The sequence below is a fragment of the Poeciliopsis prolifica genome, unplaced genomic scaffold (assembly GCF_027474105.1).
Source record: "Poeciliopsis prolifica strain line A6 unplaced genomic scaffold, Auburn_PproV2 SCAFFOLD045, whole genome shotgun sequence".
In the NCBI taxonomy this organism is placed as follows: Eukaryota; Metazoa; Chordata; class Actinopteri; order Cyprinodontiformes; family Poeciliidae; genus Poeciliopsis; species Poeciliopsis prolifica.
In genome coordinates, this window is record NW_026562420.1 from 4,745,585 (window position 1) to 4,771,396 (window position 25,812).

At 41.1% G+C, this 25,812-nt stretch overlaps 1 protein-coding gene across 6 annotated transcripts in view; it reads left to right on the forward strand.

The window, feature by feature from the left end:
- camk2d1 (calcium/calmodulin-dependent protein kinase (CaM kinase) II delta 1) overlaps nucleotides 1-25,812 on the forward strand; it is a 78,217-nt gene that overhangs the window by 28,675 nt on the left and 23,730 nt on the right. For 2 of the 6 annotated variants that reach the window (XM_055056392.1, XM_055056397.1), the window contains 11 exons: nucleotides 1,781-1,835; nucleotides 4,307-4,372; nucleotides 7,366-7,438; nucleotides 9,867-9,969; nucleotides 13,888-13,971; nucleotides 15,241-15,335; nucleotides 19,150-19,272; nucleotides 19,376-19,459; nucleotides 19,604-19,646; nucleotides 24,402-24,442; nucleotides 25,479-25,523. In XM_055056392.1, the coding sequence (XP_054912367.1) occupies nucleotides 1,781-1,835; nucleotides 4,307-4,372; nucleotides 7,366-7,438; nucleotides 9,867-9,969; nucleotides 13,888-13,971; nucleotides 15,241-15,335; nucleotides 19,150-19,272; nucleotides 19,376-19,459; nucleotides 19,604-19,646; nucleotides 24,402-24,442; nucleotides 25,479-25,523 (812 nt within the window). Of the gene's footprint in view, nucleotides 1-1,780; nucleotides 1,836-4,306; nucleotides 4,373-7,365; nucleotides 7,439-9,866; nucleotides 9,970-11,691; nucleotides 11,976-13,887; nucleotides 13,972-15,240; nucleotides 15,336-19,149; nucleotides 19,273-19,375; nucleotides 19,460-19,603; nucleotides 19,647-24,401; nucleotides 24,443-25,478; nucleotides 25,524-25,812 lie in introns of those variants that run through there. The other 4 variants (XM_055056393.1, XM_055056394.1, XM_055056395.1 and 1 more) reach the window with 4 other exon arrangements.

Here is a 25,812-nt window from a genome sequence, read left to right on the forward strand (position 1 = left end):
TGCATTTAAAGCTGGCTGGCGCCGCTGCTTATGCGCGCGCGCCTCCTTTCATTCAATCTGGACACATGCTGACCTGTATGGATATTTACATCAACCCCCTGTGATAAATTATGTTTCTTTGGAGAACTCTACATCATCAACTGTAGCAGAGCAGCTTGTAATGTAGGAATCATCTACCAGGATAAATTCATTCTCCTGTCTCTTCTCTGGGCCTTTTCCCTTCGCAAAGAAACTTTCCAAAGAATCTGATCTGTTTCTTACTCATTTTGCTGCTTGAAGGATTTTCAAAATAAAAGTTCCTTCAGACTTATTTAATACATAAAACGGAAATAATTATTTCTTGCGCGGTCCGGTACCAATTGGTCCACGGACAGGTACTGGTCCACTGCCCGGGATTTGGGGAACAGTGATATAATACAACATTTTGTATAATCTTACATACACCGTACTCAACAGTCATGTTCCGTTTTTTTCCAGCTCTCCTCAAATGTGTGATAAAGACTTGGATCCCTGGAGTCATATTCTGTCTCCCACCCAGCCCCTCCTGAAGCCCTGTGACTCTTATTAAAAACTCAGCAGACATGAAATGGAAGAGCTACTAAAGCCACATTAGCAGCATTAATTAAATTTCCCTCATCTCTGTGCGCAATGCAGCAGATTTAACTCATCATGCAGGGCCGGTCCAAGGATTCCTTGAGCAGAATTTTGCTGCTAAACTCATCAGCACCTCTATCAGCACTAAGATTTAGTCAAGTCTGGGATAGGGGGAGTAGTTTAATTGGCCAACCTAAAAAGCAGTAAATTATAATTGCAGTTTACTAATTTGTATTTGTGAACAAACTGACCTCAAACTCAAAGAGTAAACTCACAGCACCAGATTGTTGCTATGAATTTTGTTCCTTGAAGTTGTACAAAGTAAACATTATCTTACATATAATTGTTAAACAATTTAAAATGGATGGATGTTGAAACCATCCATCTACCCATTTTCTTTTGTTGTCCCTAACGGGGCCGGGAGGTGCTGGTGCCTCTCCGGCTACGTTCCGGGCGAGAAGTGTGGTCACCCTGGACAGGCCACCAGTCTGACGCAGGGCAACACAAAGACAGACAGGACAAATAACCAGGCCCACAGCGACCCATTTAGCTAACAGTCATGTTTTTGGACTGTGGGAGGAAGCTGGAGTACCCAGAGAAAACTCACGCATGCACAGGGAGAACATGCAAACTCCATGCAGAAAGCCCCCAGGCTGGGAATCCAACCCAGGACCTTCTTGCTGAAAGGCAACAGTGTTACCAACTGCACCACCGCAGAACAGTCAGCACATCACCCCCAATGTTCTATTTTTAGCAGCACAACATCTGGCAGCTAACTCCAAAGGGGTTAGCTGCCAGACACACAGCTAACTCTGCATGCTTTCTGTGATAATCAAATTATACTTTCAACATGTGGAGGTTCACTTGGCGCAGGGCAACACAAAGACATGTTCAGGAGATCACCAATTAAAACTTAATTCGTCTCTATTCAGTAAAAATGTATAGCTATTTGTGACTAGCATTAAAATGTTATTGATCAGAGAGATGGAATGATATGAAAAGTTTCATATGAAGGACCTTGTGAAAATCTGTGAAAGTCCAAATTATTTCTGGAAAATGAATCTATTCAGAGATTTTTTTTCATAGAGCATTACTGACCAAACCGGTTAGAGGCGGGCTTGTGGAAAAGTGCCTAAAGTGTAGCTAGTGTCATTTCTGACATGTCTGTCTTTGTCTGTCCTCACAGTCCGGCTCCATGACAGCATATCAGAAGAAGGATTCCACTATCTGGTCTTTGATCTGTAAGTGCTGCTTCTTTTTTTCAAGTCATTTTAATGTCCCAATCAGACAGTTAATTCTTAGCTAATGCAACTGTGCTACAAACTCTTACAAAACTTGTGAGAGTTTTGGAGGTGACAAAAACGTTGCACCCATATCCTCATGAGAGTTGAGGGCGTTTACATTAATCCATCCTTGTTCTTCCTACAGGATTTTAGTGAGTTGTCCAAAAGTCTTTGCTTGGAAATAGCCTGGTAGAAATCAGCCCCTTGTTTTACGCCGTTTGCTTTGTCCAGAGGCTCTAGGCTCTCAGCTGTTGTGAAACGATTGCTTCCTGGAGGTTTGGTCTGTGTTGAGATGTTAAATTTTAACTTTAACTGCTAACACTTGTCCATGATGGTAGGAAGGCGCCACTTTGATGCTAAGACGCTTCCTGGAAGTTGCCGGTACTGTGAACAACCGTCCTCCACTGTGAAAAGAGAAGATCTGAGCGAGCTTTGATGTTAATTTAATATTTGGAAGTGCAGCCAACATGGACTGAACAGCTTCGTTGACTTTCTCTACTGCCGTTGCTAAGATTACAGACGGAATACAATTCTAAAACAGGACAGAAAATTGTCATTGTTCACTACATCTCCTTCTGTTCGCCCAATAAAAAATCTACCACAGACAATCTGAGTCAAGGGAAGAAAAAAACCGTCTGAGTTGGAAGCAAGAAATTTTTTCTAGTGAGATTGCACAGGAAGGCATTGACCAGGCTGGTTTGGAGATGAACTCCCATAAAAAATGGCCAAAATATTAAGTTGTCTAGTTACAATCCATCCATCCATCCACCCATCATCCATCCATCCATCCATCCATCCATCCATCCATCATCCATCCATCCATCATCCATCCATCCATCCATCCATCCATCCATCCATCCATCCATCCATCCATCCATCCATCCATCCATCCATCCATCCATTTTCTGTTCAGTTGGTAGCACTGCTGCCTTGCAGCAAGGTTACAATTCAACATATAAAAAAACAACATACAGATCAAACTTTGTGGAGTTTTCCTCTCTTTTTTGAAAGCAATACAAGTATGAACACTTTTTATTCAGGTTATTTTTGTGGTAATAAGTTTGTGTGGCTTAATCACCAAGGGCTAATATTGCTGACCTTAACTGTACACATTCCTACCTGTATTTGTTCGATGGGAATTATGGAGTTTCTGCTAGTGGTGTACCAACTGCAGATTCCTCACCAATCACAGTTCTTTCTGCTGATGCTGATTTAGACCAATACCTGTTTTCTGCCCTCTTTTTCTGAGAAGGAGAGTGGTTCATTTTCAGACATTTTAGCATCCTGGTCCCAGAGGAGTTTAGCTGAGGGGGGCACTGGTTTATGGTTTACCATCATCTAAATACATAAACAAACCCTTTACAGTAAAATATTCATGTTTATTGATACAAAATAAGCCAGGATGTAAAGAGTGACATGTGTAAAATCTTGAGTGATTCTGCTCAAATTTACATTAACTTATGTGTTGCACAAATTTAAGAATCTAATATTTCTAATCTCTGAAGTCAATCAAGGCAATATCAGTCTACTCAAGTAAGAGCAGCAATGCTAATATTACTCAATTAAAAGAGTACAGTGCAGTAAAAGTACTCGTATAAGTAGTTTTTTCCTAAAAGTTTCTCATATGAATGTAACCAGACCTGCTCACTTAGGGCTGGTTACATAGTAGAATATGCTACTATACTAGTAGCATATTCTTGTTAACCAGCTTAATGTGATGTATTGACATCAATTTCTTATCATTGAACAAATATTACCTGCATCCAACAGCATTACTCAACTCACTCTGTTAGCTTAGGGGGGAAACTGTACAAATGTATTTGCCTTTTGTTGGTTTGCTGCCATGATTCTAACCAACACTTGAACAGCTCTACATGTTTTGTTGCTGCTGTATAAGGTGTAAAACCAGCATGAGCATCTTGGCACTCATGTTACATTTAAAGGCGGCTTGGAAAAACATGTTATGACATGTTAACAATAGATTAAATTGTAATGGATGAATGTATATTGATAAAGGGGGTGTGGGAACCCCTATTGTATCAAATCGAGATAGGAAGAACAGAAAGTTGGATAGTTGGACACTCTGAGGTAAAAAACAAGAAAAAAAAGAGAAGAAAACTTCCAGTGCACGATTGACTCTGTGGATGGGCAATGTCCCCCCCGGTTCTCCCCAGGGCCCGCCGGGCCCCCCGGGCCCGCCGGGCCTGCCTGCTGCCTGCGAGAGAGATGAGATTAGTAGGCCATTTGTCAATCTTTCAAAATGAAGGAAATCTGGGCTGATGTATTTGTGCACTCCTAACTTCAGCACAGAATCAGTTTGGATGTAGAATTTGATAAAGTGTGTTTTTGTTTTTTTCTTCTGCAGATATGGGAAGAACCATCTGATTTTACTCTTTATCAAACTATGTCACATGTTTTCTTGTCACCAGAGTCACTGGTGGAGAGCTGTTTGAGGACATTGTTGCCAGGGAGTACTACAGCGAAGCTGATGCCAGGTCAGTGTTGAGTCTGATCTTATGATATTTGTTGGTGAAAAATGTTATACTTTGTACTTTGAAGGTATATGGAAGCACAAACTTTAGAAATGGAACAATTTGATGTATCGGTATGAATTGTTGAAATCTGTACACATCACAAATTTTTGTACCTATGTGTTTCTTATGCTTTTAAGACGTTAATCTATTTCGTTATGGCAGACCTCTTTTATTCTCCATCTCAGTTTGATTTATGAAATATTATCCCCTAAAAACACAATCTTTATGGTCTGATGATCTAACCTCTGTTTCAGATTAGTAGAGTTTAATTTCATGGTTCACACTTCAGCCATTTGAGATGCTTTTTCATTGAGGAGCTTTGGAGTTTATCACCATCATTAGATGATGACACTTTAGTAATTGTGATCTGATAAGATTTTGTTTTGGTGTGGATTCTGTTGATTTAAAAGGTTTTATTAATGTCAGCTGCCAGTTTGTTTTGTGTCATGACAACATGTGTGTGTTGTAATTGTTGTATTTCATCCTCTGCCTGTAAAGCAGGTAGGAAGTGGCCTGGCTCCAGAAACCTGCTACATCTACAAATTCACCAAAATATTCCAATTTTTGGGGCTTATTTTCTTGCAGTTATTTTGCAGTTTTTTCTGAGTTCTGTCTTGATGGAATCATTTTTACATGGAGAGAAAAAAAGAGATTACATTTTCATAAAATCTTTATACTCTCTAACGATCTTTGCACTGTTCTTGCTGCAAACTCCTTGTTGTTGGTTACCTTAAAGCCACCTATATGATAATTTAGTTAGCCTGGGAAAAAGTGTTTGTTGAAGTGTCTTTAAAAAACAATAGTTAAAAAAAACATTCACACAGCTCACTCGTCTCATCTCGTGCAAATGATGAATTCCCACCCAAACCTTTTAGTGCGGAGCAAATAAATGGCCACACAGCCATTTATAATATTCATATTACAAAGTTCTTTTCTACCAGGAAAATCTTTTTTATTTTCATTTAAAATGATAGCTTTTTAGAGGTGGCATGTTGTCCTCAATAGACAATAGTGACTTATTGCCTTCCTGTGTTTCAAATGATTTATCTGCTTTGAAAAACAATGGGGAGGCCAGTTTTGATTATTTAAATATATTTTCACTTGTAAGTGAAGTATATTTAACATAAACATTACACATATTTGTTATTTAAGCCCTATAATAAGCACATTGAGGCCCACAGTCCCAACAGTTCCACTGAAAGCTGAACTGTTCACTGTGCTGATTTCTGTGCTTCTATATTCTGTCAGTCTGATATCACCTAAACTCTCTCTTTTCCTCTCGTTTTTGCTTCTGGGCTGGTGTTTTTGTCTCCTCTGCAGTCACTGCATACAGCAGATTCTAGAAAGTATAAATCATTGCCACATAAATGGCATTATACACAGGGACCTGAAAGTCAGTGAGTGCCCACTCAGCCCAACTGTGGCACTTTGCCTTGCTTCTAAAGTCCCTGATCCATCGACCAATTACTGTTCCTCTGAGGGTCGCCTCTGGCACACCCTGAACCTGCCCTTTGCTTGCTCATCTGCTCTGCCAGATTGCTTCACTGCCCACCTGTGGCAGAAAGATGGAGACAGGTTGGCAGAGAAGGAGGTGATGTATGGAGTAGTGCTTTCAGCCCGCTAGACATTGCTTGCTTCAATTTTACACAGAGCACATAATGCATGTAGCCCAATGTTTAAGTCACACTCCGACACAGGCAGGGACCAAACAGGTGATGAGGCAGAGGAGGGACAGCTTGCTGTTTTGACATCATAATAGAATCAAACAGTAATGAGGGGCTACCGTGACATAGCTGTAGAAATGAAAAATTTTATGTATAAAAGCTCTTTTTTATGTTTTAAGTTAGATTAAAGCACACTGAAAAAATTCCATACATTTTAAAGAGTTTTACGCACATGTACGCATCACATTTATGCTATCAATTTCAATTTAGAATTTTTTTCAATGTCTGGACTGACAGAAATTAATACCAGATGAGTGCATCTCAAGTGTTTAGGGGGATGGTTACTGTGGTTGCACTGCATGGTCCTGTTGATGTTAAATGTGATTAGGAGAGAATGATGATAGTGAGCAGAAAAGCTGAGGAACAAAACTTCACTTTATATAAATAGCAAAAATCTACAACATATGCAATCCAAAGGGACACTGCAAACAAAAAAGTCAAATCACATATATTTTCAAAATGTATCTTATCAGTCAAGCACTGTTTAGCATTACAATTAGTTTAAAAGGTTTTCCTTCTTGGGTAAACCCTTCAGGTTGCATCGAGTCATTGAGTTGCAGAATTCACCCCTCCTGACCAGCACATAGCAACAGTGTAAAGGAAAACTCCCCACCAACATGACAGCAGAACCAGAAACTGGCTAGCATTAGCTTCCACTAAACACCATTTCAGCTTAGCACTTACGCATCAGTGAAACTGATGTTGATAATTAGTTCTGTAAGTTTAGCACAACTAGCTTTTTAGTTAGCAGCGACCACCAGTGGTTAAAGTAATACTGTAAAGTGTCTTCATTAGCACCAGAGTAAAGAATTTTCAGTGTTAATAAAATCCTGATGGTCTGCATTATGGCTCAAACTAACATCTTTGTAAGGAGAGAGAGGTCTATGGGGAGCAGAAGGGAAGCAGGAATAGGTGTACCACTGTCTTCCTCCTCCCCTCCATGGTCCTTCCTCCGCTTGGTCAGGGTTGAAACCCACGTTTTGACACCTGAACTGAAAATTGGCTGTGTTAGTTCAGCTATTACAGCCACAGAGAAACATCTCCAGAATCCTGTTTAGTATGTAGATCACTTTCATGAATGACTCTTGATTGTGGTCAGTCAGACTTAACCTTCCTGCTCGGGCTCACCACGAACAGGCCACCAGCTGCCCAAGTGTCAAAGCAAGCACAGGCATGTATAGTATGTAAGAACTTGTCACTAACTGGAGGCCCTCTGGTGTTTGCATGCAGTCATTGCATTCAACAGATCCTAGAGGCTGTGCTCCACTGCCACCAGATGGGTGTGGTTCACCGTGACCTCAAGGTGAGTGGACACATGTTTACGTCCGTGTTCTGTCACCTCACTCTGCCTCTTGTTCTACTTTTGGCTGGTTCTTCACTTCTACATCCAATCAATCTTTTTCTAACTTAATTGCCAAACTATTTGGTTTGAAAATTCAGCTGATGTATATTTAGAATACATTTCCTGTGAACAATTTGAATTAGAATCATGTTGCATTCAACTTTTTTTCTTCTAAATTTCTAAAGTGAATGTTCCTGAATGTGATTTGTTCAGAAAGATCTCATTTGGCAACCAAATGCAGCAGGTGTGTGTGCAAGGTTTTGTTTACTGTCAGGAAGAATAAGCTTGCTTTTTGCATTGGATGACTGCTGCCTCTTAGTGACCTGATTGGCTATTGCTAGGCAGCTGCAATGGCTTGTTGTCAAAACTCTAAGACAAACAACTACAGGGAAACAAATTAGCCCATCAACAAATAATGGAGAAAACACACACATGTACACGCACGTCGATTGTGGCACAGCTGTGTCTACTATCAAGTAACTTGGCACCAACAGTGTGTGAGTGAATGGGTGAATGACTGTAGTGTGAATTGTTTTGGGATCCTCTGGACTTGATAAAGCGCCATACAAGTACAAAGTCCATTTACCATATTTCATAGGGCAACGGTGGCAGGAGTTCACCCTACAATCAACAGGAGGGTGGATCTGGTTCGATCCACCCTCCACCTGCCTCTGTCGTTGTGTCCTTGGGCAAGACAAGGACACAACTTGGCACAGTGACAACTGTGCTTGGCAATCTCACCTCTGAGTCAGACTGCTGGCTTGTAGTGTGTGAATGACTAAAATGTTGTGTGAAGCACTTGAAGGGTGGGGTGACTATTGTTGACCACATATAGAGACGTGACTTGGTGGGTCGACCCACTATTTCAAGGGGACATTAACTGATTTTCAGTCTAATGTGGAGGTAGAGTAGATTGGTGCATAAGGTACATTTTTCTTGCAAGTTTTGACCAATAACTCAAAACTAAGGAAATCGGGACCACTTTATTGGCTGGCCACTTTATCGGTGCACCCCTATTGACCAGGTCATTCCTGAGAGCATCATCTTATGTTGTGGCCTTCTATTTCCAAAAACCAAAATTTCCAATCAAGGCCGTGGGTGTTGACAGGTGGTTTGATTTGAAAGCACTTCCAACTTGAATGTTTGAAAAAAAAAATCTGATTTATTTCTTGCAAAAGAAGTGACAAAAATAATTACTGAAGTGTCTTAAAACTTAGTCAAAACAAAAAATAATCTCCAAAGTGTTCCTAAAAAGTGTCCAAAAAAGTGGTCAAAAAATTATTTACAACCTCCCGTCAACACATTAATTCCATTAATTTAATGTAAGGGTCTAACAATTAACAACATAATCTAAACAATTCCAAATATAAAAATTAATTACAAATCAACTCAAATATATTCTAACTATCCACTTGTAAGTGGAAGAAAACTAAATTAGTAGAAATTACAATTCACAAAATGTAACATAAATGGCCACGACATCTTATGTTTTCAGATGTGCTAATTTCACCTTAATCCAACTCCAACCTTCAAAGAACGCAGTGTGTGCTGGGCATTCAGCTCTTCATTCCGTATGCATGGTATGGTTTTTCATATCGGACCCAACTTAATTTCAGCAGCTACCAGGAAGAGTGATGTGAGCTGGAAATGAGCTCCCCCTCCTGCATATCATTGAAATGTTTTCTCAGTTTTGGGACCAGGGTCTTGCTGGTTGAACAGTGATTGCTTCTGTAGATGAAAAACAAGTCATATTATCAACTTCCTCTCAGATTCACCATCCATATCTACTTGTCCTCCGTATAACTCATTTATGGGAAGAACTTATTGTCAAACCTCCATTTCTGAACATTCATTGAATAAATGAATGGGAGTAAATGATCACTTTTTACCTTTGTTGTTATTTTACAGTCTGTTAGAGTTTGGCTAATTCCAGAAATTGCATTTTTTTTGTGTGTGATTCACCTTCTCTGAAGCCTTTTCCATCTCGGCATTAGTCACATTCTTCCAAGTATCTGCTTCTTTCTGTTTAAGCAGAATCCATCAGCATCTCCCCACTCAGCTGTTTGGAGATCAGACGCTCACGTCCCCTTACTGAAGTCAGCTTATTACTCTGAGGCATGAGTTGGTTATTTAGCAGTTTGGATTCTAGCTCAGCTGAGCGCTAACTCTAGTCTTTCATATCATCAGGAAACGATAATAGGGTTTCCCCGAGAAAACTTACTAAGCCTAGTGGTCGTGGCACCAACACGGTCCGTCTGGCTTATAATACACTGGGGGAAACCCTTCACAACTTTTCCACCTTTACTTTTGGTTCCAACTTTTGAACTTATTGTTACATGATTGTGCTGCTGTGAAATACTAAAGGTATATTTTGTTTCTCCGATCCAAGCCAGAGAACCTGCTGCTAGCCAGCAAGCTGAAGGGAGCAGCAGTTAAGCTGGCTGATTTTGGCCTGGCTATAGAAGTGCAGGGAGACCAGCAGGCATGGTTTGGTAAGTACAAGCTTTTTTTTTGTTTGAGTGAGATAGGTAGTACTTTTTTTCCCTGCTTCTTCCACATATCTATGCAGTTAAATTAATCATACCTCTCAGTCCAAGAAAATCATAAGGAAGTTTAGATTAAATCCACTATGAATTAAATACTTGCTAACTACATTGCCAAACTGAGTTCCTGAGGAACAATAAGCACCAAAAGTAGAGAAAACCGTACATCTCTCAGCGAAAGCCATTCATTAGAAAGGTCCATCTTATTCATATGATTAACTTTGCTGGAGTTATGTGTATGACTTCTGGTGAAGAATTCTTGCACGTACAAACAGTTTCTTGCAGAACATGTACAAATAGAATCTTTTATATCTTCAACGGAATAATATAGTCACATCCAAGCTTTCTTCTTTCATACATTGGGAGGACAGCCTGAAAAATGTAACATGAATGGCCTCTGACTATCTCAGTGTATTTAGATGCTTCTTCAACTCTATTGTTATGCGCAGCTCCTAGCAAGCTATAGCTGTCAGAAGTTTGCTATTTTGTCACGTTCCCAATGTAACGGCCCAAGTCATTTTTGGCTGAACTTAAGCAAAACATGGCCATCTCTTTCTTGCCAAAAGATGATTTAGGCAACATAAAAAACACTTTTTGTTAAGTAAGACTTAGGCCATTATTTTAGAAAGCTGATGATTTGTCCATTTCCATTGTAAAAGCAAGCCATACAGCTCCAATTCAGTTATAAGTTCAGAGGACAATGGTACCTTATGGTTAGGGTGGAGCTTCTGGTGTCACACATCACTGTCCATGGATTGGGAGACAGAAAAATGAAATTACTTGTGACAAACACTATACATACCAATGCAACATATTTGTTGTTACATTTGAAGGATGTCATGTTAAGCCCAGTTCACACTACACGAGTTTTTGACCCCATTTTGCCCTTACAACAATCTTAGAACATTCTGAGTTCTAAGATTGTCACTTCCTGTAGTGTGTGGTGTGTTACGACTGATCGGGTCCAGTCGGTAGAACGTCTTTACCACTTTGATCTAAAATCGGGGATATTCAACATGTTTGATCGTCTTGGCTCGTTCATCGCAGTGTCTGTGGCGTTCCCCCGACTGGAGCGAGAAGGCAGCCTGGTGAATGTGACACACAGCCAATCAGAAAACGCTGTGTGAAGAGCAAGATGTTAAACATTATTTTTTTACTGACGGGCTCTCTGAAGAGTCAAAAGCTTAGCTTTACGGTGGTGAATTACAATGCCCTTGATGAATGAAATTGTCATAAATTTGTGGAGTGAGTGGTGGTGAGGCAGACGCTCACAGACCCAGGATATGGTGAATGACAAAGATTTAATGACAAAACAGTCCAACAAACCTGGCAGCACGGCTGAACGGAAGCCAGGGCTCACACCGGTAGCACAAGTCTAACGAATGGACAAGGCGACGACAATGACAAACAGTGACAAGGACCCGACGAGGAACAAAGGACACAGGAGGGATTAAATACACTGAGGGTAATCAAGGGAACACGACTCACTTGTTCCCTTCCTGTCTTCCCAAAGGGAAGACAGGACAACGAGGAGACTCAGGACACTGAAAACACAAAATAAACACAGGAGAAAACCCGGAACATGACAGTAATGTGCTTTAAAGGTAATTAGATCTCATCAAACCAGAAGTAAAGCTTTATCCTTGTTCGGAGCGGCATGCTATTGGATCGTTTCTTTTTAAATAAAGGACAGAAAAACGATCAAATTATTGCTTTTAAATTGACTAGTGTGTGGTTTCTCACGTTTTAAGAATCGGCCGACTATTGTAAAATTGTGTTGTGTGAACTGGGCTTTAAGTGTTTTGGTTTAACCTCATCATCCCTCTCCCTTTGAGGATCCAACTGGTAGTGGAAAAGCTCTTCTGAATACGCCACTCCATAAAATGGCGTATACGTCCCAGGGCTGTACCACTTGTTTCCACTGAGTGGTACGGAACGTTTTCACGTAAAACGAGGTAACTCATTACTTCTGAACCCAAAAATCATTCCTGATCTGCTCTCAGCAGCCATATTTTCAGGCCTACCATATAGAGAAGCTCGTTACCTACGTGTGCCAGGGCTAATTTTCTCTACAAAAAAGAAATCCCACTCTCATCTACATCATAAAGTCAAGCCATGTGGAAGCACCTGTGTGGGATGATAATCGTATGTGTAGAAGTAAGTGTGCTTGTTTTGTGCGGGTATGTGAATTTGTCACCTGGAGGTGCAATGTTGTGAGAACAGTAGAGCGGCTGCTACACTAGGGAGTACATGCATATGAACACAAGACACCAGCCCATAGAAGCCAATACGCCCCACACTGAGGCAGGTCTGTGTGGGGCGTACCTACCTTGTGCAGATATGCAAGGGATCAGCAGCCTCCAGGTGAGATGTAGGGCACCAAAACCCCAACCCAATCCTTGTCCTCTGCACAAACCCCAGGCACCTAGGTTTCTCATTGAAAGCCTGAATAGCAGCACAGTCAGCCAACAAATACATTGGTTGAGGATTTTTGTATTTAGTCAAATAGTCATGTTCAGTAATTTTCAGCTTTGAAAGGAGCAGTATTACATTAAATCAGCTTTACATTATGTTTTAATGTTATCCCTTCATCATAAACATATCTGGAGTGTTACCTTAATTCTTTCATGCATGTTTGAGGAATCCTTTAATCTTCATTGCAACCATTCAACTGCAAAACACCAAATGGACCTAACTCCACCTTCAAGGAGCAGCTTCTCCTCAGAGCTGCAGTTTCTGGCAGAGCAGTCTTCCCCTGCAACTCCTTCAGTTCCACCAGGTGATGCCAAACGCTGCTGGCAAAAACCTGCTGAGCTCCATATACAAGCTACTTTCCAGTGCAACACTGGTAAAAAATAATGTCAAAGAGTTAATAGAGTAGCCATGTTGTGATGATTTACTGAAGGCAGAGTTTCAAAAAGAGCAGACGTTTTTAAAGAGACAGAAGCCTAATTTCAAGGTGTAAATTTTGAAGTCAAATTTCTTCTAAGTCATATTTAATCAATATAGCAGTTTTTAACAACTGAAGGGAACAGTTACTGGATGCAATGCTACAAAACAACATTATGTGCCTGGGAAGTGTATAATACTGACTATTTAAAGAATGTTGGTAGATTAATGAAACCAGGTAAAAGTTAAGAAACTTGACATAACAGAAAATCAGTTATTGAAAAAAGAGAACTTGCTACATATGAGTAGGTATAAAAATAAGCTCAGATTGATCACAGAAAATTCCCCCCAAAAAATTAATCCAATAGCATCACCACCAAGAATTAGGTGGATTTGAATATGGGGGAATTATCGTCATTGGCATGGGTGCAAATAGTGGAATGTATCTGGTTTTTCTCCATCAGATGCTTTTGATAATAATCTATGCCAGTTCTTGGCTTATTCCTATACCACTGTATTAGTTTATTTAGCTTTCTGAAGAGCTTAGGTGTGGAATCTGAGATGACTCTCATCTCAGATTCCTTTTGGCTTCACTTCAGAATGATTTCTCTCTCCCCATTCCCTATAGACCAGCGAAATAATTAGTCCAATCCCTGAGCACCAGTTTCTAACTGGAACCATTTCATGTTGTGTTCTGACTTTACTTTAAGTTGTGTTCCTTCTCTTTGCCTAAGGATGTGATGGTACTGTGAGGCCAGTTTAAAACTAGACAGCATGGTGCTGACGCTGAGCCAGGGGCTCTACATGGTGCTAAGTGTTTTTCTTTCTTCCAGCTTGTTGACCTCGACTTACAAACCTGGCTTTTTGGGGCATTAATCTCTGGGTCCAGTGAACTACTTGTTACTGAGAGGTTTTAAATGGACTTTCTCACATCGCAAATGGCCCAGTTTAATATTAATGTGTGTTTGTCTGTTTCAGGTTTTGCAGGCACACCAGGGTATTTGTCTCCAGAGGTCCTGAGGAAAGATCCATATGGCAAGCCTGTGGATATGTGGGCCTGTGGTAAGGCTTTCTGCACATTTCACTTCTATATTTAGAAAAACGTGCTACACACACACACACAGACATATATACAACTTTATAGTGAAATTGTGTGTAATAGAATCATATTATTACTAAAAATAAGTAACAATAACAGAAAAAATCAGTCCCACTTGGCTCCGTAGTCACCCCTGGGGCTGCTTAGTTTACATATGCTTTGGGCCGTCCCTGCTTCTGTATGTCTGTTATGTCTGTTCTTCTGATCACATGAGTCATAAACTGTTCTCACAGAAGTCTAATTGCAGTCCCATTATTCAAGTGTAAATGACCAAATAGAAAATAATATTTCAGCAAATATGTGGAATTGAACATCAGGAGCAGGTGGTGTGAAAGTAGCCATTGACAGTAAATGGATCAAAATACAACAGAGATTTTCTGCACTGTAATGATAAAATACAGTCGTATCCTGCTAGAAGGTGGTTGTGTATTATCACTGCAATAATTAACATGATTTACAGTTTCAAAGATACAACACAGCTAATGTATTGCAGTGGAGAAGCAGATGACTGGGTTGGCCATTGAATGTGTTGGACAGCTGAATGTAAATATCACCATAAATATGTTCATAAATTAGATTGAATGAGCACTATATTTAGTATAGTTGCTCATATCCAGTTTCTTTCTGCTCTGTAGATTTGTGTGCGTGTGTGTGAGTGCGTATGTACGTGCATGTGTGTGTGTGTGCCCAGTAAGCTCTTGAATTAATGGGTGCTGACAGCCACGTCACACAGGTCCGATTGGCCAAGCTACCTGGATCTGAGATGTACCACTCACTCACACACACACTCTTTTGGACACACTTGCGCTTACCAAATGAACACACAGTATCAGTAGCCTTTCATCTTTTCCTGACAATCAGCCGACCAATCAGAAACACCACTCCAGGTAGCACCAGCAAACACAATCATTGAGCGGGTTGTCCTTTGATTATACAGTGTTCAGCTGTTTCCTGTTTGGTTCCTTTCACTATGGTTTCTCAATAACTGGCACTCTGTGTGCAAACATTTGTCTGAATGAAGGGATCAAATAATAATCAGAAAAAATGATCAATTCTGTAATAAAATACACTTTTGAACATGAAATTTTCTTCTTTGCTTTTAATTTTGCATCCAATGAAGTCTCCTTTAATTACACTTTATCCTGACTTACTTTTAATTTATGCTTTCATGTGCAGATTATCTTTGTTATAAAGCTCTTTTTCCACTATCTTGTTTGTTTTTGTGTTTTTAGGGGTGATCCTCTATATTCTGCTGGTAGGATACCCTCCGTTCTGGGATGAGGACCAGCATAGATTGTACCAGCAGATTAAAGCTGGAGCTTATGATGTGAGTTTTACTCTGAGGGTGTGTGTGCTTGTCTGTATTGTAATGACCAAGCCGAGGTCCAGAGCCGAGACCACATCATTTTCTTCCTCAGGGCCAGCTGGCAGTCAGTGATGGTGAGTCACGGCCTGAAAGGAAGTTGACCTAATGGAGGATTTCTTTTTTTTCCAACATATATTTATTGTCATCGTTTCGTCGGATCTGCGGGCGTATGTCTTGGACACTCGAGTGAAGAGTGTCCACTGACCACTACCTGGTGGTGAGTTGGCTCCGGTGGTGGGGGAGGATGCCGGTCAGACCTGGCAGGCCCAAACGTGTTGTGAAGGTCTGCTGGGAACGTCTGGCGGAGTCCCCTGTGAGACGGAGCTTTAACTCCCATCTCCGGCAGAGCTTTGAACATGTCCCCAGGGAGACGGGGGACATTGAGTCTGAGTGGACCATGTTCCGTGCCTCCATTGTCGAGGCGGCTTATCGGAGCTGTGGTCTCAAGGCTGCCTGTCGTGGCGGCAACCCTCGCACCCATTGGTGGACACCTTCGGTGAGGGATGCTGTCAGGCTGAAGAAGGAGTCCTATCGGGCCTTTTTGGCCTGTGGGACTCCGGAAGCAGCTGATGGGTACCGGCGGGCGAAGCGGCGTGCGGCTCTGGTGGTTGCTGAGGCAAAAACTCGGGCGTGGGAGGAGTTTGGAGAGACCATGGAGAAAGACTTCCGTATGGCTTCGAGGCGAGTCTGGTCCACCATCCGGCTTCTCAGGAGGGGGAAGCAGTGCAGCACCAACACTGTTTACAGTGGGGGTGGTGTGCTGCTGACCACGACTCGGGACGTTGTGGGTCGGTGGGCGGAGTACTTTGAAGACCTCCTCAATCCCACCAACATGCCTTCCATTGAGGAAGCTGAGCCTAGGGACTCTGGGTTGGGCTTTCCAATGTCTGGGGACGAGGTAGTTAAAAAGCTCCTCGGTGGCAGGGCCCTGGGGGTGGATGAGATTCGCCCGGAGTATCTTAGGGCTCTGGATGTTGTAGGGTTGTGTTGGTTAACGCGACTCTGCAGTTTCGCATGAATATCGGGGGCAGTTCCCCTGGATTGGCAGACCAGGGTGGTGGTCCCCCTGTTTAAAAAGGGGGATTGGAGAGCGTGCTCCAATTATAGAGGGATCACACTCTTAAGCCTCCCTGGCAAGGTCTATTCGGGGGTACTGGAGAGGAGGGTACGTCGGATAGTCGAACCTCGGATTTCAGAGGAGCAGTGTGGTTTTCGTCCTGGTTGTTGAACACTGTACCAGCTCTACACCCTCAGCAGGGTCCTGGAGGGTGCATGGGAGTTCCCCCAACCAGTCTACATGTGCTTTGTGGACTTGTAGAAGGTGTTTGACCGTGTCCCTCAGGGTGCCCTGTGGGGGGCTCTCCGGAAGTATGGGGTACCGGGCCCTTTGATACGGGCTGTCAGGTCCCTGTATGACCGGTGTCAGAGTCCGGTCCGCATTACTGGCAATAAGTCGGGCTCGTTCTCGGTGAGGGTTGGACTCAGGCGGACAGGCGGATCGGTGCAGCGATCCGCCTGTACCGGTACGGACCGGTACAGCGCCCGTGAAGCGGGTGCTGTACCGGTCTGTCGTGGTGAAGAGAGAGCTGAGTCAAAAAGCGAAGCTCTCGATTTACCTTTCGATCTACGTTCCTACCCTCATCTATGGTCATGAGCTTTGGGTAATGACCGAAAGAACGAGATCTCGGTTACAAGCAGCCGAAATGGGTTTCCTCTGTAGGGTGGCTGGGCTCTCCCTTAGAGATGGGGTGAGAAGCTCGGTCATCCGGGAGGGATTCAGAGTAGAGCCGCTGCTCCTCCACATCGAGAGGAGCCAGTTGAGGCTCGGGCATCTGGTCAGGATGCATCCTGGACGCCTCCCTGGTGAGATGTTTCGGGCGCGTCCCACCGGGAGGAGGCCCCGGGGAAGACTCAGGACACGCTGGAGGGACTACGTCTCTCAGCTGGCCTGGGAACGCCTCGGGATTTCCCCGGAGGTGCTGGAAGAAGTGGCTGGGGAGAGGGAAGTCTGGGCCTCACTTCTTAAGCTGCTACCCCCGTGACCCAACCTCGGATAAGCGGTAGACGATGGATGGATGGATGGATGAATATATTTATTGGTTATTTCTGTATTTTTAATACAGACAAACAAGCAACCATACAGTAACCATATCTCTGGTTGGATAGTGTGGTCCGACCAGAGATATGTGGTCGGATCACATTTCTGTCAGTACTGAGTGTGAAACCACTACCAACAACTGTGTGGTAGTGTCTCCAATTAGGCACCAGAGGTTTAGGAGACGAACTTCGTTCGTTGTTGGTAGTGGTTTCACATTCAGTACCAGTCTTGTGTGAAATTCTGTTCCCTCCTATTTCAGGAGGGCGCATTGCAGTATCCAATTATCCAAATTCACCTCAATTTTTATTTTTATTTTTTTTAAATTATAGCCAATAGTGACACATTATCTAAAATGACACCAATCAATATAACCAATATGATAAACAACCAAGATAGCTGAAAAATGTATCATGTTGTAAGCATTTCATATCAGTTGATGGATAATTATTGATTAGTATTTTTGTTGTAAATATCCAAAATACTGCCAAAATACTTGGCAGTATTTTTTGGCAGTATTTTGCCAAATACTTTGGCAAAATACTTTCCTCTTTTATCCACAATTTCCTCTTTTTCTCATTTTCTTTTTTTAACTCCACCCCAATCTTTTTTTATTTTTAGGCAGTCCCACATACTCAGGCATACTGTATGTATTCTGAGAACTTGGCTCTGTGGACAGTTGAGATTTCATTGTCAAGCCTACCGACTGCCAGAATTTCTCATTACTAATTTCTTCATTTCCCACAATCACAATGGATGCCATCAAGTTTGATGAGCCAGTTGGGTGCCTAGCGCCATTTTTTTCTCCCTCAGGGCAACCACTTCACAACAGCCAGAGCTGCAGTGAGAGTGGCAGTCACACCATGTATTCCCGCAACTGTGTGTTGACTCAACCTTACCAGCTTGGTGTCTCATACAAATCAGCTTGATGTGAACACTGCTTCCTGCCAAGCAGAACCCTGTAAAAATTAGCCTATAATTTTTGGAAAAAGGCATAAACCTAATTGCAAACGCATCCAGCAGATGTCCACTTTGACTCCACATTGAGAACAGGTGGGCCTTTGAGGAGTGAAGGACACCCAAGTATGTTGGAATCTGCTGAGGTACATGTTACATAACAAGTTGTTGCTAGCAAACCAAAAAGTGAACTGGGGCTTGCCCTTGCTTGACTTGTACCACCTGCCTTGAATGTTCATGATAAAACTCCAGAGAGAAATCAGCCCACTTGTGTGTTCTCTTTAGAAACAAGTCCATGAAATTTTGAAGCCAACACCCCTTGGACAATGATCTCAAGCAGCAATGATCTCAAGTCCTTAAGGGCCAGAGTTGTGGAACGTTTAGATGTGTCCCTTGTCCTACACACTTGAATTAAATGGCTGCAGTGCCTCACTAGCTTACAGGCCAGTTCTGCAGAGCTCTACTAATGACCTAATATTGGAGCAGAGACATCTAGTTTGTATTTCTTTTTAATTCATGTAATGCACTTTGAACTGCCTTGTTGCTGAAAATGTGCTATATAAATAAGCTTACCTTACCAGAGGTCTGGTAAGGAGTTTGAGACCTCTGGTTTAGGGGCTCCATAACATTAATTTGTTAGTTTTTCAAGTGTGCAACCTAAGAAATTAACTGAAGGTAGGGATTAAATGTGCATAGCTGACCTTTATGTCTTCTTCCTAACAGTTCCCCTCTCCAGAATGGGACACAGTGACCGCTGAGGCCAAAGACCTGATCAATAAGATGCTAACCATCAATCCAGCTAAGAGAGTAACTGCTGCAGATGCTCTCAAACACCCCTGGATCTGTGTAAGTATCATAGACATATACCACTTCCTTGGTTCTCAACCTCCATGACTCATCTGATTTTCCAAGAGCCATTTTTGATGCCTTACTGTCTTTGTATTCATAGCAACGCTCCACCGTGGCCTCCATGGTGCACAGACAGGAAACAGTGGAGTGCCTCAAGAAATTCAATGCCAGAAGGAAACTGAAGGTAAAAGCCTGTTCTGAACTTCTGAACAGGCTTTGTTCACTTTGCTGCTTGAAATCAGAAGAGTTTTTTTCCTGAAATAGATGTTTAGATATTTTCCAGATCTTGTTCAACTAAGTTTTTTTTCTCACCCATTGTTTTCTGAAGGGTGCCATCCTGACGACTATACTTGCCACTCGCAACTTCTCAGGTAGGACTGAAAGACTTCAGAGTAAATTCTGGGTAAAACCTCAATTCCTCTTATTAATGTTGATTCCCCTGAAAGGCTAAAATAGCTAGTTTTCAGGTCTATTGAGCCCCATCTGTCCTCCGTTCAATTGCTACAAACTCTGAGCAAATCATTACAATCTAAGATATAGATCCCTTTCAAAGGGCAACCCAGCAAGACCCATTGGGTGTGGAGGGGTGCTGATTAATCGACCACCGATCATAATATGCTGATTTCTGTGAAAAAATGTCTGATGGGAGATCGCCGAACAATGTCTCTTGTTGCCGATCACCTGCGTGTGCTACTGATGTCCTCTTTCCATCAGACTGTACAAGAGCACAGCAACAAATTGTCTGCAACTATAACAGTCTGAGAGTGAATGGGGACGTTTGCGTGAAATCTATCTCGGGGTGAAGTACGTTACAGTGCATCAACACAATCTAACATGGCATTTCAAAAACAAATACTTGACGGAGTTTGGCTACATCGAGGCTCATTGAGGCTTTTAATGTCCTTAAAAGAAAGGACATTAAGAGCTACCAGACAGCAGGTAAAGCAGCGCACAACTGCCAACACTCACCTGGATTAGCATCACGGTCAGAAAGCTAAACAAATAACCTGAAAAATAATTCAAGTCTTTGAGCTGGCGGTGTAAGGTGCTGGTTCTGCTCCTGCTGTTGGAATGCCGCTACTGGTAGTAATATTTCATATATGGAGCGCTGCTCAACACAGAACGTCTGCTCAAAGCTGCAGCATGTAAAGCCCAGTTCACACTACACGATTTTTTTTCCCCAATTTTGCCCTTACGACAATCTTAGAACGTTCTGAGTTCTAAGATTGTCACTTCCAACAATCGTAACCAATCATCCTGTAGTGTGTGGTGTGTTACGACTGATCGGGTCCAGTCGGTGGAACGTCGGGACCGCTGCTATGGTGAATGAAATGTGCTTAATTAGATCTCATAAAACTATAAGTAAAACTTTATCCTTATTCGGAACAGCATGCTATTGGATCATTTTTTTGTTGTTTTTTTTAAAGGAAAGATAATTATAAAATTACTGCACAGAGTACATCTGGTTGAGAAGCGCATTCCAATCTTTGGTTGAAATGGCGCATTTGATTTTATTCTGCAGTCATAATACAATTTTAAACAATACAATAAGTTTCAATTAAAGGAGCTGGAATACGTTAAGCTTTCGCAGTCAGTTGGGGGAAAAGGAAACTGCCATCTGATTTTTTAATAACGAATATGCAGGAAATGCTTTCTTCTACTTTAAGCTGCTCTGATGTTTCAGTCATTCCGTTATATGCATATTCTACAACAACATAAATAATGAAAAATTATAAAATTATACGTAAACGGTAACAGTTAATTAAACGACAAAACCGAAAAATTCAAAACAGTATTTTTTATGATAAAAAGAAAAAAACCTCACCTCCATGTTGCGATGCAACAAACATAATCCTTGCTCGCGATGTCTCAGTTCTTAATCCAAAGCTTTGATTTTTGGTCAGGTCTTTTTTGGGTTAAACTAAAGTTACCGCTTCAACGTTGTTGTCCATGATTGTTTGTTTACTCTAAATTCAGCTGTGGTAGCGCAGAATTTTAATTTGAAGGGATTTCGTATCTGGAATTAGAATGTGTTCGAGTGAAACCTCACACTCTACAATCAAACCCGTTACACCTACGATTTTAAATTGGCTAGTGTGTGTTCTCTCTCTCATGTTTTCAGAATCGGCCGACTTTTCTAAAATCATGTAGTGTGAACTGGACTTAACTTAAAAGAAAAAAAAAGATTTTAGATGTATATTAAAATATGTCTCTTATATCTAAATTAGGTGAATTTGAATGAAATATTTGTGATCTGTACCCAAAATAACTGTGTTCAATGCTCTTAGCAGTGACTTTTGCTTTTTTCCCCCTTCTCTTGTCTGGTAACATTTCTCTGGAAGGTAAGAGACTCAATTGGACTGCTGTGGTTCTGAGGCATGACTGTCAGAGTTACTCCATAGGGCTTTCATGTGGCACAGTCATTCCAGAGAAAGAAAAAAGAAAAAAAATACCACTAAAATCTTCTTTTCTGTATTTTAATTAATTGGATAGAAATGATTGTAGTAAAATTTGAATCATACATATAAATTCCAATGTATTTATATATATGAGTATATATGCATACATAAGTTACACAAAAATCTTTAGACTTTTCTCTAACAAAACCTCCAGTTAACATCAAAAATATTGTTTTAAATCATTTATTGAAGTGATGTAGCTGACTTTTGACGACCTCTGCAAACTTTAACATTTGGCACCAATTTCATTAGAAATGAAGTAGATGGAGGGCCCATTTTCTCTCAGATCTGCAACATTCCCAAAGTTTTCCAACCACGCTCACTGACCGCAACAGTATAACGTCCATCAAAAAAACTCTGATTGTTAGCAGAAGGAAACTGACTCTTAATGCCTCCTTAGTTTGACCTTTTTCTGGGGTAAATTTCTACTCTGGTAAATACAGGGGAAATGAAGTGGGAATAATATTTGTGCTAAATATTTTTCTGCTTCCAGGGAAAAGTTCCTACTGTGGAAATATTCCACTTCATCAGGGAAAAAGAATTTGAAAAAGATAGTGATTTCTCTCACCAGCAGTTTCAATCTCTCTATTCTGTAGATTTAAAACTTTTCCTGTTCTTGTTCTTCTAATTTTACTCCTGAATCATGTTTCTCATGATGGTTTTTGTTGCTGTGGGTGTGAACTGTCTGCTTCATTACAACCACAGCTCACCATAAACAGTTGATTGTCCAGCTGTAGTGTAAACTAATGTAATGTTTTACAGCTGTTTTACTCTTTCATTGTGCTATGGCAGTTGACCAGTTGACCTATTGTTTAGCGTTTTTGCTCACTTGAAAGCGCATAGTACACTTTGCTCCCCCTGAATAAATTTCTCTGGATAAATTCTAAAGCAGTAATTTACTTGGATGTTTTGTACATTTTCAGTTGAATGAAGATTGAAATGAAAACTGTGCTGAAGTTGTTTCACTTATGGACTGTTAAGTAGATGGACTTTTTTTTTTCCTCTAGGGGTTTTTTGTGGGCTCTAGTGTCCTTTAAGACAGTAGTCTGGCAGGAAGGAGGTAAGGAGAGGGGGGAAGACATGTGGCAAATATTGTCTGGTCCTGGAATCGAACCCGTGACGGCCGTGTCGAGGACTCAAGACCTCTAAATGTGGGTTGCGCTGTCCCCTACAGTATGCCACCTCGCACACCCCGTAGATGGACGTCTATGTTCATGCTCTTATTTTCAAGTGGATTAAGTCTCTCTTATTTTCCCTAATAAAGTTATTTCAAACAAGAAACATAAATGAGCAAATAGAAATACAGACATTAGAGAACAAGATACAAACATGATCTATAAGGGCATCATAGAACATGTCAATTGTAATGTGAAAATGAAATTGGAGCTCGAGGGTTCCAGCCCTAACCCTAACCCTTAGCACAATGTTGAAAGAAAAAGAAAAAAAATCACCCACATTCAAAATGAACTATAGAAAAGAGGAAAAAAAAGTAAATGGCCAGATATAATTTCAATTAAAGTTGTACTTTAGCATTAACTTCTGCTAAAGACACTGTTGGTGTAACTTTTTTTTAGTACAACTGATATTTCTGATTGGGGTTGAACATTTTTACAAGATAAAAATATTACTGGGTAATTATATGTCACTGGAAGACGTTGACAATGTGTAAGCATGCAACTATAGTCTTAAGAAGGACAAACAAAAAACATACTATTAAGATAAATGACAATCTTTTGCACATCTGCTAGAATCTGCCCAACAGGAAGCAGAAAAAGCATTTGACATGGTGCTGTTTGAGGAATTGTGATGCCATAAAGAAAAAAAATCAACATTAAAGACAGCATGCTGCATGACTACGACACACTGATGCACGTTCCACCGAGGAACTCACATAAACTTTATGAGCCCAGAACCACTGAGCTCAACATACGGCCAGCGTGTTGAGATGTAAACACACACCCACACATAATTCTTTGTTCACAAATATACATCATTCTCAAAGCATGCTCAATGCACACCTCTAAAACCTGCAGCTCATATTGTGCTGTGCAACAAGAGCAAACTCTGTAATGTTTACATTTGACTTATAGCTTGAAAATGATTCTTAAGAGGGGGCTAAATATGAATAGTGATACAGGTAAAGTTTTTCTCCACTTTGAGTGAAGAGTCAGGTGCAAACTGCGCTGAGCTAAACTTTGAGAGATGCAGCCGCTTCAGTGTGCTAGGTGGCCAATGTGCAGAGACGCCAGCGGTGTGATATCTGCGCGCTGCCAGCCTCATGCCTTGTTACTACATAAACCCTTCTTCAGGAATATTTCTGTTCTGATTCTGCTGTTGAAATGCTCAAGGCAGCAAAGATCCTATAGTTCAGGGTTACTGGTGTATAAAAATAAAAAATTCAAAACTATTTTTACGTTTTTATTTAAAAAAAAAGCAAAGTTCAGCAGCTTGCCTGACTTATCGTACACTGGGGGAAATTCTGAACTCAATCTGCATTTTTTCCCTCTTTTTCCAAATGTAGCAGGGTGCCCACACTGACACAGACTGTAATTGGTCAATGTTGAACAGATTTTGCGTGAATGTGTATGTTCGTATGTTGATGCGATGTGTGGTTATTCATTCCAGCTGGTCGCTGATTTTCTCATATTGTTATTTTTGTCTTCACAGCAGCCAAGAGCCTGCTGAACAAAAAAACAGATGGTGTCAAAGTAAGTGCTCTCTGCCTCTGGTTTCATCACTGCTTATATATTCTCACACTTAACCCTTAGCACTCATTCACTATTGTTTGGCTCTGATATTGTTATGATGTTGTTAATGAAATTTGGATTTCCTTGTTTAAATCTTTGAGTGGCTGTGAAACCTTTTCTCTCTGAAGATTTGCCTCACATGGTCAATGTGTGTCAGCAAAGAAAAAACTTCTACAGTCAGGAAGACAGCTGGGAATGAATAACTGATGATTGACGTCTTCATTTCTGTCACTGTCCTCTCTGCTTCCTGACAGGAAAGGAAAACCCTCCACTCATGCTGAGATAGTGTGTTTGCCTCATACAGCTGCTTCTAAACCAGACTTGATTTCACCCATTTAGGATTGTGATGAGTCAGCAGAGCTTCTCTCTGTCCAATTAGAACTGCAGCTTTGTTATTTTTTGTTGTGCAATGAGCTCAATTAAACTAAATCTTGGTGTAGATGGTCTGCTTTAAACTGATCCTACTTGTGGAGCTCATTCCTTGTTTACTGCTTTTGATCACTTTGAAGACATTGAGCACACCAGACTTCTTCTAAATAAATCTTCCCAGATAATAAAGTTCCACATCTGTGTTGATGTTTTTTTGTTATTGGCTGCTGAGAATTCTTCAAATAGTTAGACACCTATGCTCTTATTTTGAAGAAAGTGAAGACAGTTCACGAGAGTTGAGTGATTTGACTGTCAGTTTCCAGTCCAAACACAATGTCTGTCCTTCCTTTCTTCCTTCCCTCCGTCCGTCTTTCCTTCCTCCTTCTTTTTTTTCTTCCTTCCTTCCTTCCTTCCTCCTACAGCAGTGAATGTTTGGACACTAAGCCTGGTAATCTTTGCCCTGTTCTTCAGTTTCTACTCTCACATGGTTCCATCTATCAGTTCTGCTGCTGTTGTAAATCTCCCTTTTCTTTGCCTGCCATCACAGATGTATATTAATATTGCCTCCTAACACTGTCACTTTGCACCAACCTGCTGCTTTTGTCCTGCTGGGATCCTTTCAAAATAGGAGCCTCAAACCACTGTTATCCACAATCCAGCTGATGGAAACAAGGTATCCAGCTGATCTGAAGTTGTAGTTTTCTACTGCCCTGCTGCTGAGAGCCAAGCTGTCTTTACTGCTGCTTCTGAACATTTTGTGTTCTGTTGGTTGTGAAAACTTCATGTCATGTGAGAAAATGTCTGCACGCAAAACTGTTTTATGTTTTTTTTTTCAGTTATAAAATGGATTGTATTTCCAAAGTAATTCATTCATTCATTCATTTGTCTAAATCACAGAATGATTCTTGCTTCCCATTTCAGTGTGTTGAAACTATATAAAGCTCTATCATTATGACATCAGT